Genomic DNA, 15,143 nt, shown 5'->3' on the forward strand with positions numbered 1-15,143 from the left:
GTGTGAGTGTGTGTGTGTGTGTGTGTGAGTGTGTGTGTGTTTCTTTAAGAACTTTATGGGTACGCTAGCACTTTTTGCGGCAAGGAGGATTTGGAGCAGTTTGGAGTCGTGAAATACTGTGGAGTTGACGAACCACAGGGTCCTTATGCTTGCGGCAAACACGAAAAGAAACACACACACTCTCTCTCTCTCTCCTACATGCACTTCTACTCACATAAAAAAACACGTGCCCGCGTGAAGTCTTATCTTTCTAACATTTTCGCTGTGAGCCGTTCTATCGCAAACTCTCAATAGAAATATTTAAATTATCATAACTCGAAAAAAAATCGTAGAGACTACGATGATCCCGCGTTGTTCTTGTCTCGGAAAACCTTTTCAAACGAGCTCTCACTCGATTCCATTTTCCAATCCCCCTCTTCCTCCGTCTCCTGGTAGTATGGAGATATATGTTTTTGTAGTTAAATGATAGACTTTATGATCCCATTTTATCCCTATAAATTTCAATCTAATATCTTGAACTATTCTGAAGTTATTTAGGTGGCCCGAACTTTTGGCGGACACTATAGATATACCTTTATAGGAAAACATTTACAAAATTATGTGACAAAATCTTGCACTAAAATTGTAATTTGCAATTATACAGATATATTTTAGGAAATAGATATAAAAACAGTGATCTTTTATAAAATATTTGTAGTTGTTTGCAAAAGTATTTTCCAAATACTATTTCGGCAAAAGAATAACGATATGACGAATCATCTTAGCAGTATATTTGCAAAATTAATTTCAAAAAGGAATTGTCAATAATTGAGAAAAAAATTTCAGCTATGTGATGTTTAAAATATGTAGAAATATAATTGCATATAAAGAAATCAACTTAATTCATGTATATACTTATAGAAATGCATAACGACTTTTTCGCAATTTTTGATAAATATTATTTACAAAATTGTATTTTGACAAAACTGTTGCATTATGGCGAATCATCTCAGTGCAATTATTGCAGGACCGTCGTTATTCATGATGCCATTTTTGTACAATATTTTCACAATTTGCCTATTAGGGTACATATATATGTTTGTTTATCTTCTTACATGTGCGCAGCTATCTCCGAAAAAGTATGGTTCAATGGTTTAGATTAGTTTTACAATGGGATTCACATAAAAGAGGTAGAATTTTCAACAATTTGATGGTATTTACAATGCTGCAACAGATAATAATGAACAAAGTATGTAATGCACAAATTCAATATATTTTATTATTTTACATCTTTTCTTTCTTAATCCGCACTATTTTTTTACATATATGCATATACAAACAATAAATGTAGATATTGTACGTTTTCTGTGTACCATTTTACAAAATCTATACGTACGAAATCAATAGTTCAACTACCATTAAAGATCTTCAATTGTTGATACAAGAAAGTACCACTATCGAGGTTGAGCATCAAATATTGACTGATTACAACGGTACAGTAGTGAATGAAAGTACAGTGACACTTGCATCACAACCTAATGTGCGTATATCAAAGTATATTTTACTTACGTATATATGTATAATAAAAATAAATAAATATACACAATACTTTTCTTGTCTAATTTTATATTATTTTTACTGCGTAGGATCATATTTTATTCCTCTTCAGAAACAAACATCTGACAAAAGACATACCTACTTTGCATATTTCTACAGAAGTGGAAAAAATGATAACACAATCAAAAACCGAGTTAAATTATGAGGAAGTGAAAGATTATTATCGTCATACAATATATTTTGTGAAAAAAGAAGTGACTTTATTTCAGTTATACATATTTGCTCTTAATATAAATGTGTAAGTTTTTTTTTATTAAGTGTTAATGTAAATTTTTATTAATTGTTAATAATTATTATATAATAAATATTTTTGTATTTCTCAGAGATTTACTACAGAAAAAAATAGATATGTTTAATGCGAATTTGGAGGAAATGTTAAGAAAAACAAAGACTCTTACAGATCGAGTATACGCAAACACAGGTATAAAATATATGAAAAAAACAAACCTCGAAGATACGACTTGTAAAACACAAATGAGAATGGACAAAATTGATAAATTGAATGGCGCAGTTAATCAAGTAAAAATGGAATTTATGTCTTTGAACAGAGATAACGATAAATTGAGATATAACATTCAAAGTTTCGATTTTATTAAAGATTTGTCAGAAATGTAAATAAGCATTATGTGTTGTGGATAAACAAAATATAAAATTTGTTGCGTGCTCACACTTTGATTTTTATAGATACAATAAGATGTGCGATATGTATTCGGAATTTCAGAAAGAAAGTTTTCATAAAACAGCAAAATCAGTAGATATGGTGAAATTAATATTTGCATTCTTGAGGTCACGCGAAAAACAACTTCGTAACAAAGCTATAATTAATATCACAAGGTATCAAATATTTTCTAATAATTTGCAATAAATTTATTTTTGAATCATGTACGTACTTAAAAATATAACATTCTAATTTCTAATTGACGTTATTTATAAGTATTTCATGGATATATTTTAACAGTCAAATAGACGAGCTGTACAACAGATTGTCAAAGCTTGAAAAAGTACTCCATTCAATTATCTTCATGACAAAACTTTATTCAAAAGAATATGAATGTTATTGGAAGGAACATATCGAAAGAAAGATCACACTATTGAATGATGACTCGCAATTTAACAATCAACAAGTTTTTAATCTTCCTAGTACCAATTTGGACAACGTTATTCAATTAGAAAACAATGAAATATACGATAATTTAGTCATACGTTACAAGTAAGATATCTCTCTACATTACTATAAACTTTCTTTTCTGTATTTTGAATTAAATTTACATTATTCTTTGTATGTAGGTTGGGCAATTTAGTGACTAAAATGCAGAAGAAATACATCGAGGTAATTAGTTTGGATTTATGAAAAAATATACTATTTAATATCTATATATACTCGTTGGACGGTACATGTGCTATACTACAAATTTTCCCACAGTCAAATGCATTCAATCGGTGAAATCTGCTCACGTTAATATGCGCGCTGAACATAATGTCGTACACTCCATTTTATATTAGCATGTTTATCAGTTTTCACAAATGTATAAACAGGCTTATTCGATAATTGTTCCGATTTTATTGTACAACATTTGTCATTCTGACCTACAAAAAATATCTGTTTGTAAATTTAGTTTTATAAACACTCTTGGTTTTTTACTTTAATGTCAAACATTTATAATTGTAATGTAATTTTAATGTAAATATTTTGAAAGAGAGAGGGAGAGAGAGAGAGAGAAAGAGAGAGAATTGTGTATTACAAGTGCACAATAGATTCTATATGTTTGTTATGTGCTTTAATAGAGTTGTAACATTTCTATATACAAAATTCCTGACACTTTTATGACTTTTACTACACTTTTGTCAAATTATGTGGGCTAATATTTATTTCCATACAAATTACTCACCGTTCTCAAAAGTAACACTTGTGATATTTAGAAAACAATAAAGAATAAGGAAGATTCTTAATAGCTGTAAAATATATAATAGACTCCATGTAAATATATAATATATAATCGAAATCAAATAAAAAAGATAGAAAATAATGTACTTACACGAGCTACATAAAATATGTTCATCTTTCTTGGCGTTAATAGATATTAGAAATCCGTTTGGTTATAGAGATCTCGTTAGACTGTTCAGAGTATCCAGTCATCTCGATATTTTAAATTTGTATGTCTCACTTTATGATAGTGTAAAAGTATCGTCTGTGTGTGTGTGTGTGTGTGTGTGTGTGTGCGAGCGCGCGCGCGCGTGTGCGTGTACACGCTTAGTGATTCAATGTACTTTCGCTCAACCTAGATTTTTTTATCACCTGTCACTTTAGATGCATGTTAATAAAAAGAAAATTACATACACATATACAGAATTGCTTCTATAAAGCATTATAAGCTATTTTCTCGGAATGTGTTAAAAATATTGATTGTATATTATATTTCAATGAAATTGAACAACAATATTAAAATAAATATTATATTCTTTATTCGCACACTCTTCATAAATTTTAATTACATACCAGACTAATTTTCCTAGATTGTCTCTTCACATATGTCAATACAAACTTCGTGTATAAAAGTTCATTGTACATTAACTCGAGAAAGTAAAAAAGAGGAAAATGCGGACTCATGGAATATCTATTCCGTCATCACACACATGAGAAACAGATATTATTCATTGTCACTAACATCTTCGTCGGTAGTGAACTCGGAATGTTCATCGACCGCATCTACATCTTCCGCAGTTTCTTCGTCTGAGATGTCCCATTGAGGATGTTCTGTTGGTACTTCCGGTGCTTCTTTTACATCCAACTACAAAACATCACATTACATCGTTAAATTATAAAACTTTCGTTACACTTATCAATAGAATTTTCATAGAACTCGCCTTGATATCTTGAGCTTGGTCAAATCCTAGATATGAATCGCTACGTAGACACACGGTAAATGTATAAAGGCCTGGCCAGCGCGGTGCCGTGAATCTCAACTGAATTTCCTCAAATTCTGCTAACGACGTAACGTGTACAGGAGTCGTCAACAATGTTAAACTCTTGCGATCACAGATATACACCCACCAATATTCTTGCTTAACATCAGGAAAGAGTGGACAGTGCACTTCGTGGGATAAATTACTTTTCCCTTCCAATACTCTCTCTCGTTTAGAGATTCTCTGTTGGAACCTATATGAGAAAAAAATATAAACCAAGTCACATAAGCATGAGCAAAAGAAAGATACAATGTGTATTTAAATATACAAATAAACTAATGTATCTTCTCTTACTTTTCCCATTCTGTGTCATCATCATCGAGAGACACATCTTTTTTTTCACGATTATCTTCGTCATCGCTTTTTTCACTCTCGATTTCACTATCGGTAAAATCGGACAATTTGTCCTTGGAAGACTCTTTCTCTGTTTTATCTTCTTTCTTTCTCGCATTGGGAGTATCACTTTGCTGAGTATTGTTAACTACAACCTGGTTAGACTGCGCTTGCGTGTTTTTAGCGGGAGTTGGCTTTTTGTTAGCGCCTTTTTTATGCGACTTTTTTTGTCCTTTCTTTTGCTTTAACCATGCTGGTTTTGCCGCTTTCGTTGATTGATTTTGTTCTTCTATAGTTTCTTCAGTCGCTTCACCAACGGCTTTATTATCATCGATTATCGTCTTTTCGTTGATAGAATCGTCGCCAAAAAGATGTCTCATATCTTTCCGTGTTAGCGATACCGTTACAGTCACGATAGCACCAGCAGTGTACACGGTAGGATTTTCATCATCAATCACTAAAATCATATAATATATATATATATATATATATATTTGTTGCTTATTTATGTGTGTGTGCGCGCGCGTACACACACACATTAGAAAAAAAAAAAAAAGAAAATTACCTTCCGATCTCACTTTAAAATCTATATACGGCATATTTCCAAGAACCTTTATAACATCTTCGTATTGACTGTCCGACAGATTTCGAAGAATCAGTCTTCGTTCTTCTCCCTTCAATTGTGCAAATTGTTGAAGACTCTTGATTTGACGCTAAAAATAACACAAAGTTTTTAAACACAATTACTAATTATTAACAAAAATACAAAAGGTTGCTACAGATTTCACTAATACCTTTTTCGCATGAAAGTATTTTAAATTGTCTTCAGTTATGTGCGGTAATTGCAGAAGAGGGTTTTTAAATTCCCAAAATCCTTGGACAATCATTGGACACAACTTCATACAGTTTTCTATAGTAGTTATAGTTGGCACCCGTGGTACTATAAAATAATTTGTCTTGATTGTCAATCTATCTTATTCTTTTCTCTTTCTCTCTCTATCTACTTACCTCTTCTAGCATAAGCTAGAAGTATAACTTGGTGAACGCAGGCGACCATTTCTTGAATCAAATACGGACATTTCTTTACAATATACTGTCTATCTTTATCCAATGTTTCAGGATTGAGCGGTATACGCGATAAATGAGCATGTATCAGAGCTCTAGCTTTAATCGAATACAAATGGCATAGTGGCACTTCTTTATTTTTTTCTCCCAAGTTAGGTAATTGTTTAATGAGCTGAAATACAAACAGAAATGTATGTACGATATATAACATACACCTAAGAAACTGTTATCAAAAGAAATAAAAAAGAAATAAAAAAGAAATAAATAACAAGAAATACAATTACCGAAGGAACTTCTTCGCTATCAGTATGTCTTTCGACTATTTCCGCGTTACGTTTCTTAAAGAATTCGAACGAAGCGGCGAGTATCATGATGACTCTCTTCAATGACATAGACGGTGTTTTCACAAAGAAAAAGTAATACATCTCGGTTGTTGTAAGGAGAACCTAAAAAATTAAAAATATAAATTACACATTTAATACATATACAATACATACAATATAAAAATAATACATAAAAACATTTCTTTCGTGTACGATAATGTTGATTACTTGATCACCAGTATAGCGAATACTCTTGTACCACCACATTCCTACAACTGTCGGTAAAGCAACCATAAACACCAATGCGTACAGTCCCAAGACCCATACTGAATTCTCTTTTTCAACGATCCAGGAAGGTAAAGCTATACCAAAACTCATTGCTCCTGGACCGTCCGGATTTCCATATTTTTCCCAATTTTTTCGCGCTTCTTCATCCGTTAAAGCTTGATAAGCTATTTAGGTCAATAAAAATACAAAAAATTTGAATGGTTTATACAAATATCCAAAACATTACCAGAAGACAACTCGAAACAAAGACACAAAAAAGTTTCAAGAACGATGGATACTAAAATTCTCAAACAATTAAAAAATTAAAAAGTGAATTTTTAGGAAATAGGAATTAATTCTAGGAATAATTTAAGCACTGATAATCTCTATATATATAATATACTATATAACTACCTATAAACAACACATCTATAACATATGCTATATTACTATGTGTTGTAACACGTATGTAACATATGTAAAAATAGATTCAAAGAATTATATTACAAAACATATTTTTATTTACATTAATACGCACTTTATTTTGCTCACATTTTATACTTGTATGTTTCTTACCTTTAGTTAATTTCATGAATGCTTTTTCATTTCCAGTTTCTTTATCAGGATGAAGAATCAAAGAAAGCTTGCGATAAGCTTTCTTAATTTCACTTTGTGAAGAACCCTGTATGATTTGATAATCATGTTAATCTTTAACTAATATTAATCTTTACCTCACAGAAAACTACTGTACAACTAAAAACTCAGTTGTATACTCACAGGTGGTATATTTAATATTTCATATGGATCAAAATTGGCCATTTCGTAATCAAATTGTGACACTTTGTATGCCAATAGTATCAAGATAGCCCATCCCAGAACAATTAGAAATTTCCTGTAATAATACAAATGTTAATAAAAAAAAAAAGATAACATGTACAGCTTTATCACACAATTACCTGATTCTATCACATATATATATATATATATAAAGTATCAATTTTTAGAATCACATAAACATAACATGTGAAAAACTTACATAAACAAAGCTTTGGTTTCTTTCCAAGGTTTATTTGCTTGCAAGACAATCTTTTTCTTTTTGCATCCATTGCACTGACATTCTTTAGCTAACTGATTCGGATCTATACAAAAGTATAAAAACTTTAAATAAAACATATATATAATCAGAAATGCTTTTTTCATCAATGTTTTATAATTAAATTCTTGCTTCTCTCTTACTTTCTTTTAAAAGTTATACAGTGTGTGTATGCATATGAGATCAATATTACTTGTGTAACTAAAACAATTAATTAATATAGAAAAATGATTAATATTATTTTCTCTTTGGATAAAGGAAATTAAATCCAATATTTCATGGATTCTGTTAAATGAATGTAAGAAATAGCAAAGATAGAAATGGAACTAAAAATTGCATTTGTTCAATCATAATATAAAACAGTGTCATCACATGTAATACGATTGTAAATTACTTGTGCCTACTGATACTAAATAAGAGTTGATTGTGATCTCTATAACCTGGCTTTGGGCAACGTGGCCAGAGGTAGTAAGTCCCGGGTACCAACAGTAGTGCCAAGAAAGAGAGCAGAAAGTAAAAGAACGTTCCTCCGCTCTCGTCATACTGGAACTTTTGTCCACTCATCGCTCATTAAGTATTGTGGCGTGCTTTTAAGTAGATCCTGTTTTAAGTACATTCACTCGCGACATACTTGACTGAATATTCAGATTCACGCTGTTAACTTGCACACTTTACAAAACCGTCGTACAAATCAACGCATTTAGCGATACTGGTCTTGTGCTGGCAAGAGTGCCAACTCAGCACCCACCGGCACCACATATATATATATATATATATATACATACATACAGACGGCGTCAAAAATTCGCGGAGTAGACGCGGGGATCGGAGGGCAAGCGGGGCGGTTGCTCGTAGCGCCAGCGAGCGCCGTACTAACTAACTAGTAGCAATTGGGTGTCCACAACTACGTCGTGTCGATAATGTAACTACTCTTCTTTTCAATTTTCTTCTCAAAACGTAAAACTATTGGCCATTTACTAAATATCTAACGTTGACAACTAACATGTATATGTATATACAAAGTATCAAAAAGTATCGGACCCCCTAATATCTTCAGTTAGAATGCATTTTGGAGAAAATGTCCAATAGCAAAGTTGTATGGTTTCAAGCGAGGAGTAAGATGATGACCTTGACTTTGATCTTGACCATGTCCTTTAAGGTCATTTCAAGGTCAATCTTATTTTTTTAAATGGAACCCCTACATTTTATTGCATATTTTTATAGCTTATCTCAAAAGCTTTCCAAAACACTATAATAAAACATTTTTTCATTAAGTACTTTTTGAGTTATAAAAGTTTGAAATTAACAATTTTTTGACACAAAATGTAAAATATCTTGTAAAATATTATTTAGTTTTCAGTAATCATAACCTTAATACTTTTGTGCGCGGAATAATGAGGCCAATTAATTGGTTTAAAGAAAATACAATTATCAAAAAGTATCGGATCTCCCTAATATTTTCAGTAAGAATGCATTTTGAAAAAATGTCCAATAGCAAAGTTGTACGGCTTCAAGCGGTTATGCTAGTAGGCTACGGCGGAAAACTGCCCGAAGGTGATCGCGAGAAGTTGCTCGAATGCGTGATGTCCGAAGGCGTTAGCGGGAATCTGCCCGAAAGCGTTGGCGGGATCGATCTTTATTCTCTCACTCTCGAAGGCACCAATGTACAAGCTCTTGAGCAAACAATACGGATCACTGATTTTAATCTTTGATGCGGTGCTGTCTTCTTCTTAGCGAGCAGCAGTTACCTCGTGGACGAAAACAAACAGCCCCAAAAATTTTTTCTGTAACAAAAGAAGCCATTGCGCTTTAATTGATTGTCTCAAACATCTTCAGTTTGTTTCCAATAGCCCAGAAATTTTTCGTAAATATTCTTAATTGATCTATTAGATTTTCAGTTGCTCAACGAGCTTTTTGCTAGTGCTGGTTGAAATAAACAAATCAATAGTTGGACCGACACTTAATAACTAGTATTTTTCTCTACTTAATTATTTAAATCATTTTCCTATCACTTACCTGTTTAATTCTTCTTTGCTCTAATTAAGAATGACGGAGCTTTCTGAAAAAGATCGAATAACACTGTTAATGATGCGAGGATGGGGAGATCACCAAAGAGAGTATAAAACGGTAACGCGATTATTTAACGAAAATTTTCGGAATGAAACTAATAAGATCTCTAAAAGTACTGTAATCCGTACTGTTCAACGTTTCGAGGACATTGGTAGCGTTAAAAGCCGCTCAAGATCTGGTAGACGTAAAACAGCAACAAATAATGGCATTAGATAAGGCATTAGATGTTTTACAGTCTTTTGTTGAAAATCCCTATCCCAGTCAGAAATACCTTGTCGAATCGACGTCGATTCGACGTCGATTATACTAGTCGATCTGCGGTTGATCGACGTCGATTTCTGACTGGGTATATTTCCATCAATCGCGTTGCACAAGAACATGAAATCGGTCATGCATCTGTCAGTAAAATTTTGAAATTGAATAAATGGCATCCATACAAACTCTATTTGTCCCAAGAGTTGTCCGAAGACGATTTTGATAGACGCATCGAATTTTGTGATCTTATGATGGAGATGATTGTCGACAATCCTCTATTACTTAATAATATTGTTTTCTCTGATGAGGCAACATTTGAACTGACTGGAAATGTAAATAGACACAATTGTAGGTACTGGAGTAACGTTAATTCTCACTGGAAAAGACACAATCATACCCAATATTCACAAAAAGTTAACGTATGGGCTGGTATTCTTAATGGTAGACCAGTTGGCCCTTTTTTCATTGAAGGCAATTTGGCAGCACAGGTATACACAGTCATGCTTCGCGAACAAATTAATCCAGCTATTCGAGACATAGCTGGTGGAAATATGGATGAAATTTATTTCCAACAGGATGGAGCTTCACCTCATTATGGTGTCATTGTCTGTTAATATTTGAATGAGGTCTTTCAGGACAAGTAAATAGGGCGAAGGGGACATATTGAGTGGCCACCTCGGTCTCAGGACTTGACCCCACTTGACTTTTTTTTGTGGGGTTACTTGAAAAGTAAAGTTTATGTCACCAAGCCTCAAGATTTAGATGATTTAAGAGGGAGAATAACTCGAGAGATAGAACTAATACCGCCGGAAACTTACCGGACTGCGGTTTCAACTGTTTATAACAGATTGGCACATTGCCAAGCTGTTGAAGGGCAACAATTTGAACATTTGGTGTGAATTGTTTGATACAATCATAGAGCTTATACTCATGAAGAGGCCATGGGAGCGCAAGGAGGATTGCCAAAGAGAGATATATTTTTCTGTTTCAATTGTGAGCACTTTTTATAGAAGAGAATAACAGAGAACACGGAATGGGGGAGCCACTGTTGAGACAAAATATATCTATCTCTCTGTTGCTCCTCGCGCGGCCCTCTCTATGGTTAGCATATAGGCATGGCCTCTCCATTAGTATAAGCTCTATGGATACATTGAATATTTTGCCCAAGCTGACCAATTAGAATGAAATTCGCCTTAACTGGCCGGACCCACACGCCACTCTTGTCTTAACTGGCCGGACCCACACGCCACTCTTGTCTTAACTGGCCGGACCCACACGCTACTATTGTTTTAACTGGCCGGAATCACACGCCATTTAACAAATTGTTAATTTCAAATCTTTATAAATCAAAAAGTACTTAATAAAAAAATGTTTTATTATAGTGTTTTGGAAAGCTCTCAAGATAAGCTATAAAAATATGCAATAAAATGTAGGAGGTTCATTTAAAAAAATAAGGTTGACCTTGCAATGACCTTAAAGGACATGGTCAAGATCAAAGTCAAGGTCATCATCTTACATCTCGCTTGAAACCATACAACTCTTCTATTGGACATTTTCTCCAAAATGCATTCTAACTAAAGATATTAGGGGGGTCCGATACTTTTTGATGACCCTGTATATACACATGTATACAGAGTAGAGAATGTTTGTATGTAATTAAAAAGATACTAATAAAATACATACTGCATTAGAAATAAAGATAAATCAAGTATTTTTTCAAATATTTAATATATACACAAAAATGTTAATAAAATTTACAATAAAGTGATATTTATTATTTATTTATTTCATATTTCTTCCATATATATATATATATATTGTTGCGCTCACGGCAGCGTTTAATCGCGTCACCGCCGAGTTACTGCGCTTCGCGGAAAGAAAAGAGAACACCGCGTATTATAACACAACAGAGTTTTATTAGAGAACGCGTTACAAAAGGCCACGGAAAACGTAAAGAAATCTCGAGCCGATGATCCAGCCTGTCGACGATTCCGAATCCGGCGGCTCACTCTCTTGAACCTCGCTGTCAACAAACCCCGTTGCTACTTGAACAAAAGCGTCCAAGCGATCGATCGTTGAAAATCTTCATATACCGCGTGGACGACACACGCCGCATCTCGCAACACTGCCTCCTCTCTCTTCTAGATCATCGTCCCGATGATCAAAAAGAAGCCAACCTTCCCGCTCTTTTCCAGACTGCTGTCTCAGAATAAATGAGCCGGTTGATCGGAAACTTTTCTCGAGAATCCCTTCTGGGGTAACTTCTGTGTCCACAAAATCCTTCCGACTTCAGACAAGGGGAGGAAACTCACGTGGACCCATCGTCCAGAAGGACATCCCAAGTCCTCGCCTCGGCATTTACCCAAAGACCCACGGAAAACCACGTTCAAAACCGTGAGCAAGGCGGACTTCTAATACGGCCTCAAAGATGAAAATCTTGCAACGACTCGACACGACGCAGATGTCTCCCGACGTCCAACGATGAAACGGAAATTCAAGGTAGCAACGGAGTTATAACTGAAAGAAAGAAAACTAAACGAATAAGAAGAATAACTACGTTTAACAAACAAATACCCAAAATACAAAAACAAAAATACATCCCCCATTAGTCTACACGGGACTCCGACGCGTGCTCCCTTTTTTCGCAAAACGAAGCCAACCTATCAGCATGCACCACTCTACTTCTATGCCTATCTGAGCGACGAATACAATATACTACATCACTCAATTTCTTAACGACCACGTAAGGCCCTCCCAATTTCTCTGCAATTTAGGAGCTTTCCCCTTGCTTCTGCGAGGATTAAAGAACCAAACCTTTTGCCCAACATCAAAAAGAACGTGCCTAGCTTTTAAATTGTATCGCATCTTTGCTTTATTCGATTTCATTTCTAAACGCTCTCTAACATCTTGATGGATCTCTTCTAATTTCGACTCCAACTCACGAATATAATCTTCCGAAGAACTTGAACAGTAATTTGGCAGAGAGGCCCGTAACAAATCTAACGGCAGACGCAAATCACGCCCGAAATTTAATTCGGCAGGTGAAACCCCTGTAGCCTCATGCCTAGAAGATCTGTAAGCAAAAAGAAACATCGGAACCCAACGATCCCAATTCTTCTGATTCTCATCAATAAACTTAGACAAATACTGCATTATCGTCTGATGCTGTCTTTCAACCTGCCCATCAGACTGCGAATTAAGCGCAATAGTCCTCGTCTTCTTCATTCCTAACATCCACGACAACTCCTGAGAAAGTCGAGATTCAAAAATTTTTACCTTGATCCGTATGTAATTCTAATGGCACCCCGTACCTAGAAACTACTTGATTAACAAAAACCTCCGCTACAGTCGTCACCTTAATATTCTTCAAAGGAAAAGCTTCCACCCACTTGAAAAAAGAATCCACTACCACAAGAAGATACTTATTCCCTGAAGAAGACACCGGAAAAGAACCTAGAATGTCCATCTGCAATCTCTCAAAAGGCGCGGCGGCATTGAAAACCTGCAACGGAGACTTAGCTTTGTCCGAAGGACCTTTATTTTCAATACAAACTTTGCAAGATTTACACCAATTTTCCAGATCTCTTTTACATGAAGCCCAAAAAAACCGTTTGCGAATTTTTCTTAACGTCTTATTAACTCCGAAATGACCCCCAGAAGGAGCATTATGAGCCTCCTCCAAAATTTGCTTAACCCTCTTCTGAGGAACAATTACTTGAAGAAAACCTGACTTCAAATTTGGAGCTATCCACCTTTTATACAGAACTCAATCTGAAACAACTAAAGCGTCCCAATGAGACCAATAAATCCTCGAAGAAGGGCCCCTAGCAGAAACTTCTTCCCAAGAAGGACGACAATCTTTTTCCTTTCCAAGTAAAATAATTGATACGGCCTGGTCTTCCAGCTGATCCTTTCGCCACTCCTCGGATGCGCTCCCCTCAAAAACTATTCGAGCTATCTGCTCCTCTTGCTTCAAAGCATCTCTCACCTCTACCTTCGAATATCTGCAGCAAGATTCCGCACAAGATCGCCTAGAAAGCCCATCCGCGTTCCCATGCGCTCGACCGCTCCGATGAGCTATTTCGAAGTCATACTGCTGAAGCCTTTCTGCCCAACGAGCTAATTGACCTTCCAAATTTCTAAAAGACATAAGCCATTTAAGTGAAGCATGATCAGTGCGAACTCGAAACTTCCGCCCATACAGATAATGATGGAAAGATTTCATTGAATCCACCATTGCCAATAACTCACGCCGAGTACCACAATAATTCCTCAATCAATCGCTGGTGAAATAATCAAATAAGTCATAAGACCGATACGAGCAGTAAAATACAGGTTGATCGTGTATAAAAAGTAGTCTTTATTCAATATACAGACGTTTCAGTCCCACAAGTTTGGACCTTCTACAGTGTAAAAAAGTTAAAGTCTAACAAGAAAAAATAGAATGAGCGCAAACCAAACATCATAGTAAATTTAAAAATAACATATTAATAAAATTTTCATAAAAAATTACTCTAATATTATATTTACACGCGCGGATAAAGGCAATGTGACTGTTGGTGTTGATCGGACTTCTTATTTGGAAAAAATTAATGTAATGCTCAGTGATAGTTTGACGTATTCTCTGGTTAATAGAAATCCTATAAAAAATATTGAGGAAGGTCTTAATAAATTGTTAAGAAATTGGATACAAAAGGAATTTATTTCTGATCTTACTTATAAATCTATCAAATCTAGTGACGGTTTATTACCTCGAGCCTACGGGATACCAAAAATTCACAAAAAGGATAACCCGTTTAGATTAATTGTTTCCACGATTAATAGTCCGTTACATCACTTTGCTGAGTTTTTAAATAAATTGATTCAAAAAAGTATACCAGTCTCGAATAGCTACGTAAAAAATAGCGTTGATCTTGTTAACAAATTAAGGGGTCTATCACTGCAACAAAGTCACCTGCTTGTATCATTAGATGTAATTTCGTTGTTTACAAATATACCCATTGATCTAGCTATAAAAGGGTTCAAAGTCAGATGGAAATATATTAGGAAAAACACAAAGGTTCCTTTGAAATAATTTTTAGAAGCAATTAATTTTGAAAAACTAAGAATGAAAAAAGGCCGATACGAGCCATTCCCAGGATGTTGTGCAGGAATAAACGTGCATGTATATATATATA

General features: G+C 34.4%; 2 protein-coding genes across 6 annotated transcripts in view; one reads left to right on the top strand and one right to left on the bottom strand.

Annotated features, from left to right (window-relative positions):
• Positions 1-3,971, top strand: part of LOC109861528 (inhibitor of nuclear factor kappa-B kinase subunit alpha-like) — a 7,002-nt gene extending 3,031 nt beyond the window's left edge. For 4 of the 5 annotated variants that reach the window (XM_020441216.1, XM_020441215.1, XM_020441218.1 and 1 more), the window contains 7 exons: positions 1,105-1,228; positions 1,331-1,519; positions 1,626-1,834; positions 1,920-2,207; positions 2,281-2,430; positions 2,555-2,806; positions 2,884-3,971. In XM_020441216.1, the coding sequence (XP_020296805.1) occupies positions 1,105-1,228; positions 1,331-1,519; positions 1,626-1,834; positions 1,920-2,207; positions 2,281-2,430; positions 2,555-2,806; positions 2,884-2,947 (1,276 nt within the window). In that variant the 3' untranslated portion in view covers positions 2,948-3,971. The remainder of the gene's footprint in view (positions 1-1,104; positions 1,229-1,330; positions 1,520-1,625; positions 1,835-1,919; positions 2,208-2,280; positions 2,431-2,554; positions 2,807-2,883) is intronic. The other variant, XM_020441214.1, reaches the window with a different exon arrangement.
• A 65-nt stretch (positions 3,972-4,036) lies between these two features.
• Positions 4,037-8,385, bottom strand: LOC109861527 (translocation protein SEC63 homolog). Its single transcript, XM_020441213.1, has 12 exons — positions 8,082-8,385; positions 7,585-7,687; positions 7,326-7,440; positions 7,125-7,230; positions 6,510-6,733; positions 6,243-6,404; positions 5,902-6,130; positions 5,688-5,833; positions 5,459-5,606; positions 4,855-5,350; positions 4,462-4,753; positions 4,037-4,385 (listed from the first exon to the last, which is right to left on the bottom strand). Exons 1-12 carry the CDS (start codon positions 8,203-8,205, stop codon positions 4,245-4,247), a joined length of 2,286 nt encoding a protein of 761 aa, XP_020296802.1. The 5' UTR covers positions 8,206-8,385; the 3' UTR covers positions 4,037-4,244.
• Positions 8,386-15,143: the final 6,758 nt, after the last annotated feature.

The sequence above is a fragment of the Pseudomyrmex gracilis genome, unplaced genomic scaffold, assembly GCF_002006095.1.
Source record: "Pseudomyrmex gracilis isolate BER0280 unplaced genomic scaffold, ASM200609v1 scaffold_815, whole genome shotgun sequence".
Lineage (NCBI taxonomy): Eukaryota > Metazoa > Arthropoda > Insecta > Hymenoptera > Formicidae > Pseudomyrmex > Pseudomyrmex gracilis.

Bases quoted from the DNA above. Each gene is read 5' to 3' on its own strand.
- LOC109861527 (XM_020441213.1), bottom strand. From the start codon at position 8,205: ATGAGTGGACAAAAGTTCCAGTATGACGAGAGCGGAGGAACGTTCTTT. The intron at 6,405-6,509 runs GTAATCAACATT...TTAATTTTTTAG, and splicing joins TTCGCTATACTGGTGATCAA to GTTCTCCTTACAACAACCGA. The intron at 6,131-6,242 runs GTAATTGTATTT...TTTGTATTTCAG, and splicing joins ATAGCGAAGAAGTTCCTTCG to CTCATTAAACAATTACCTAA.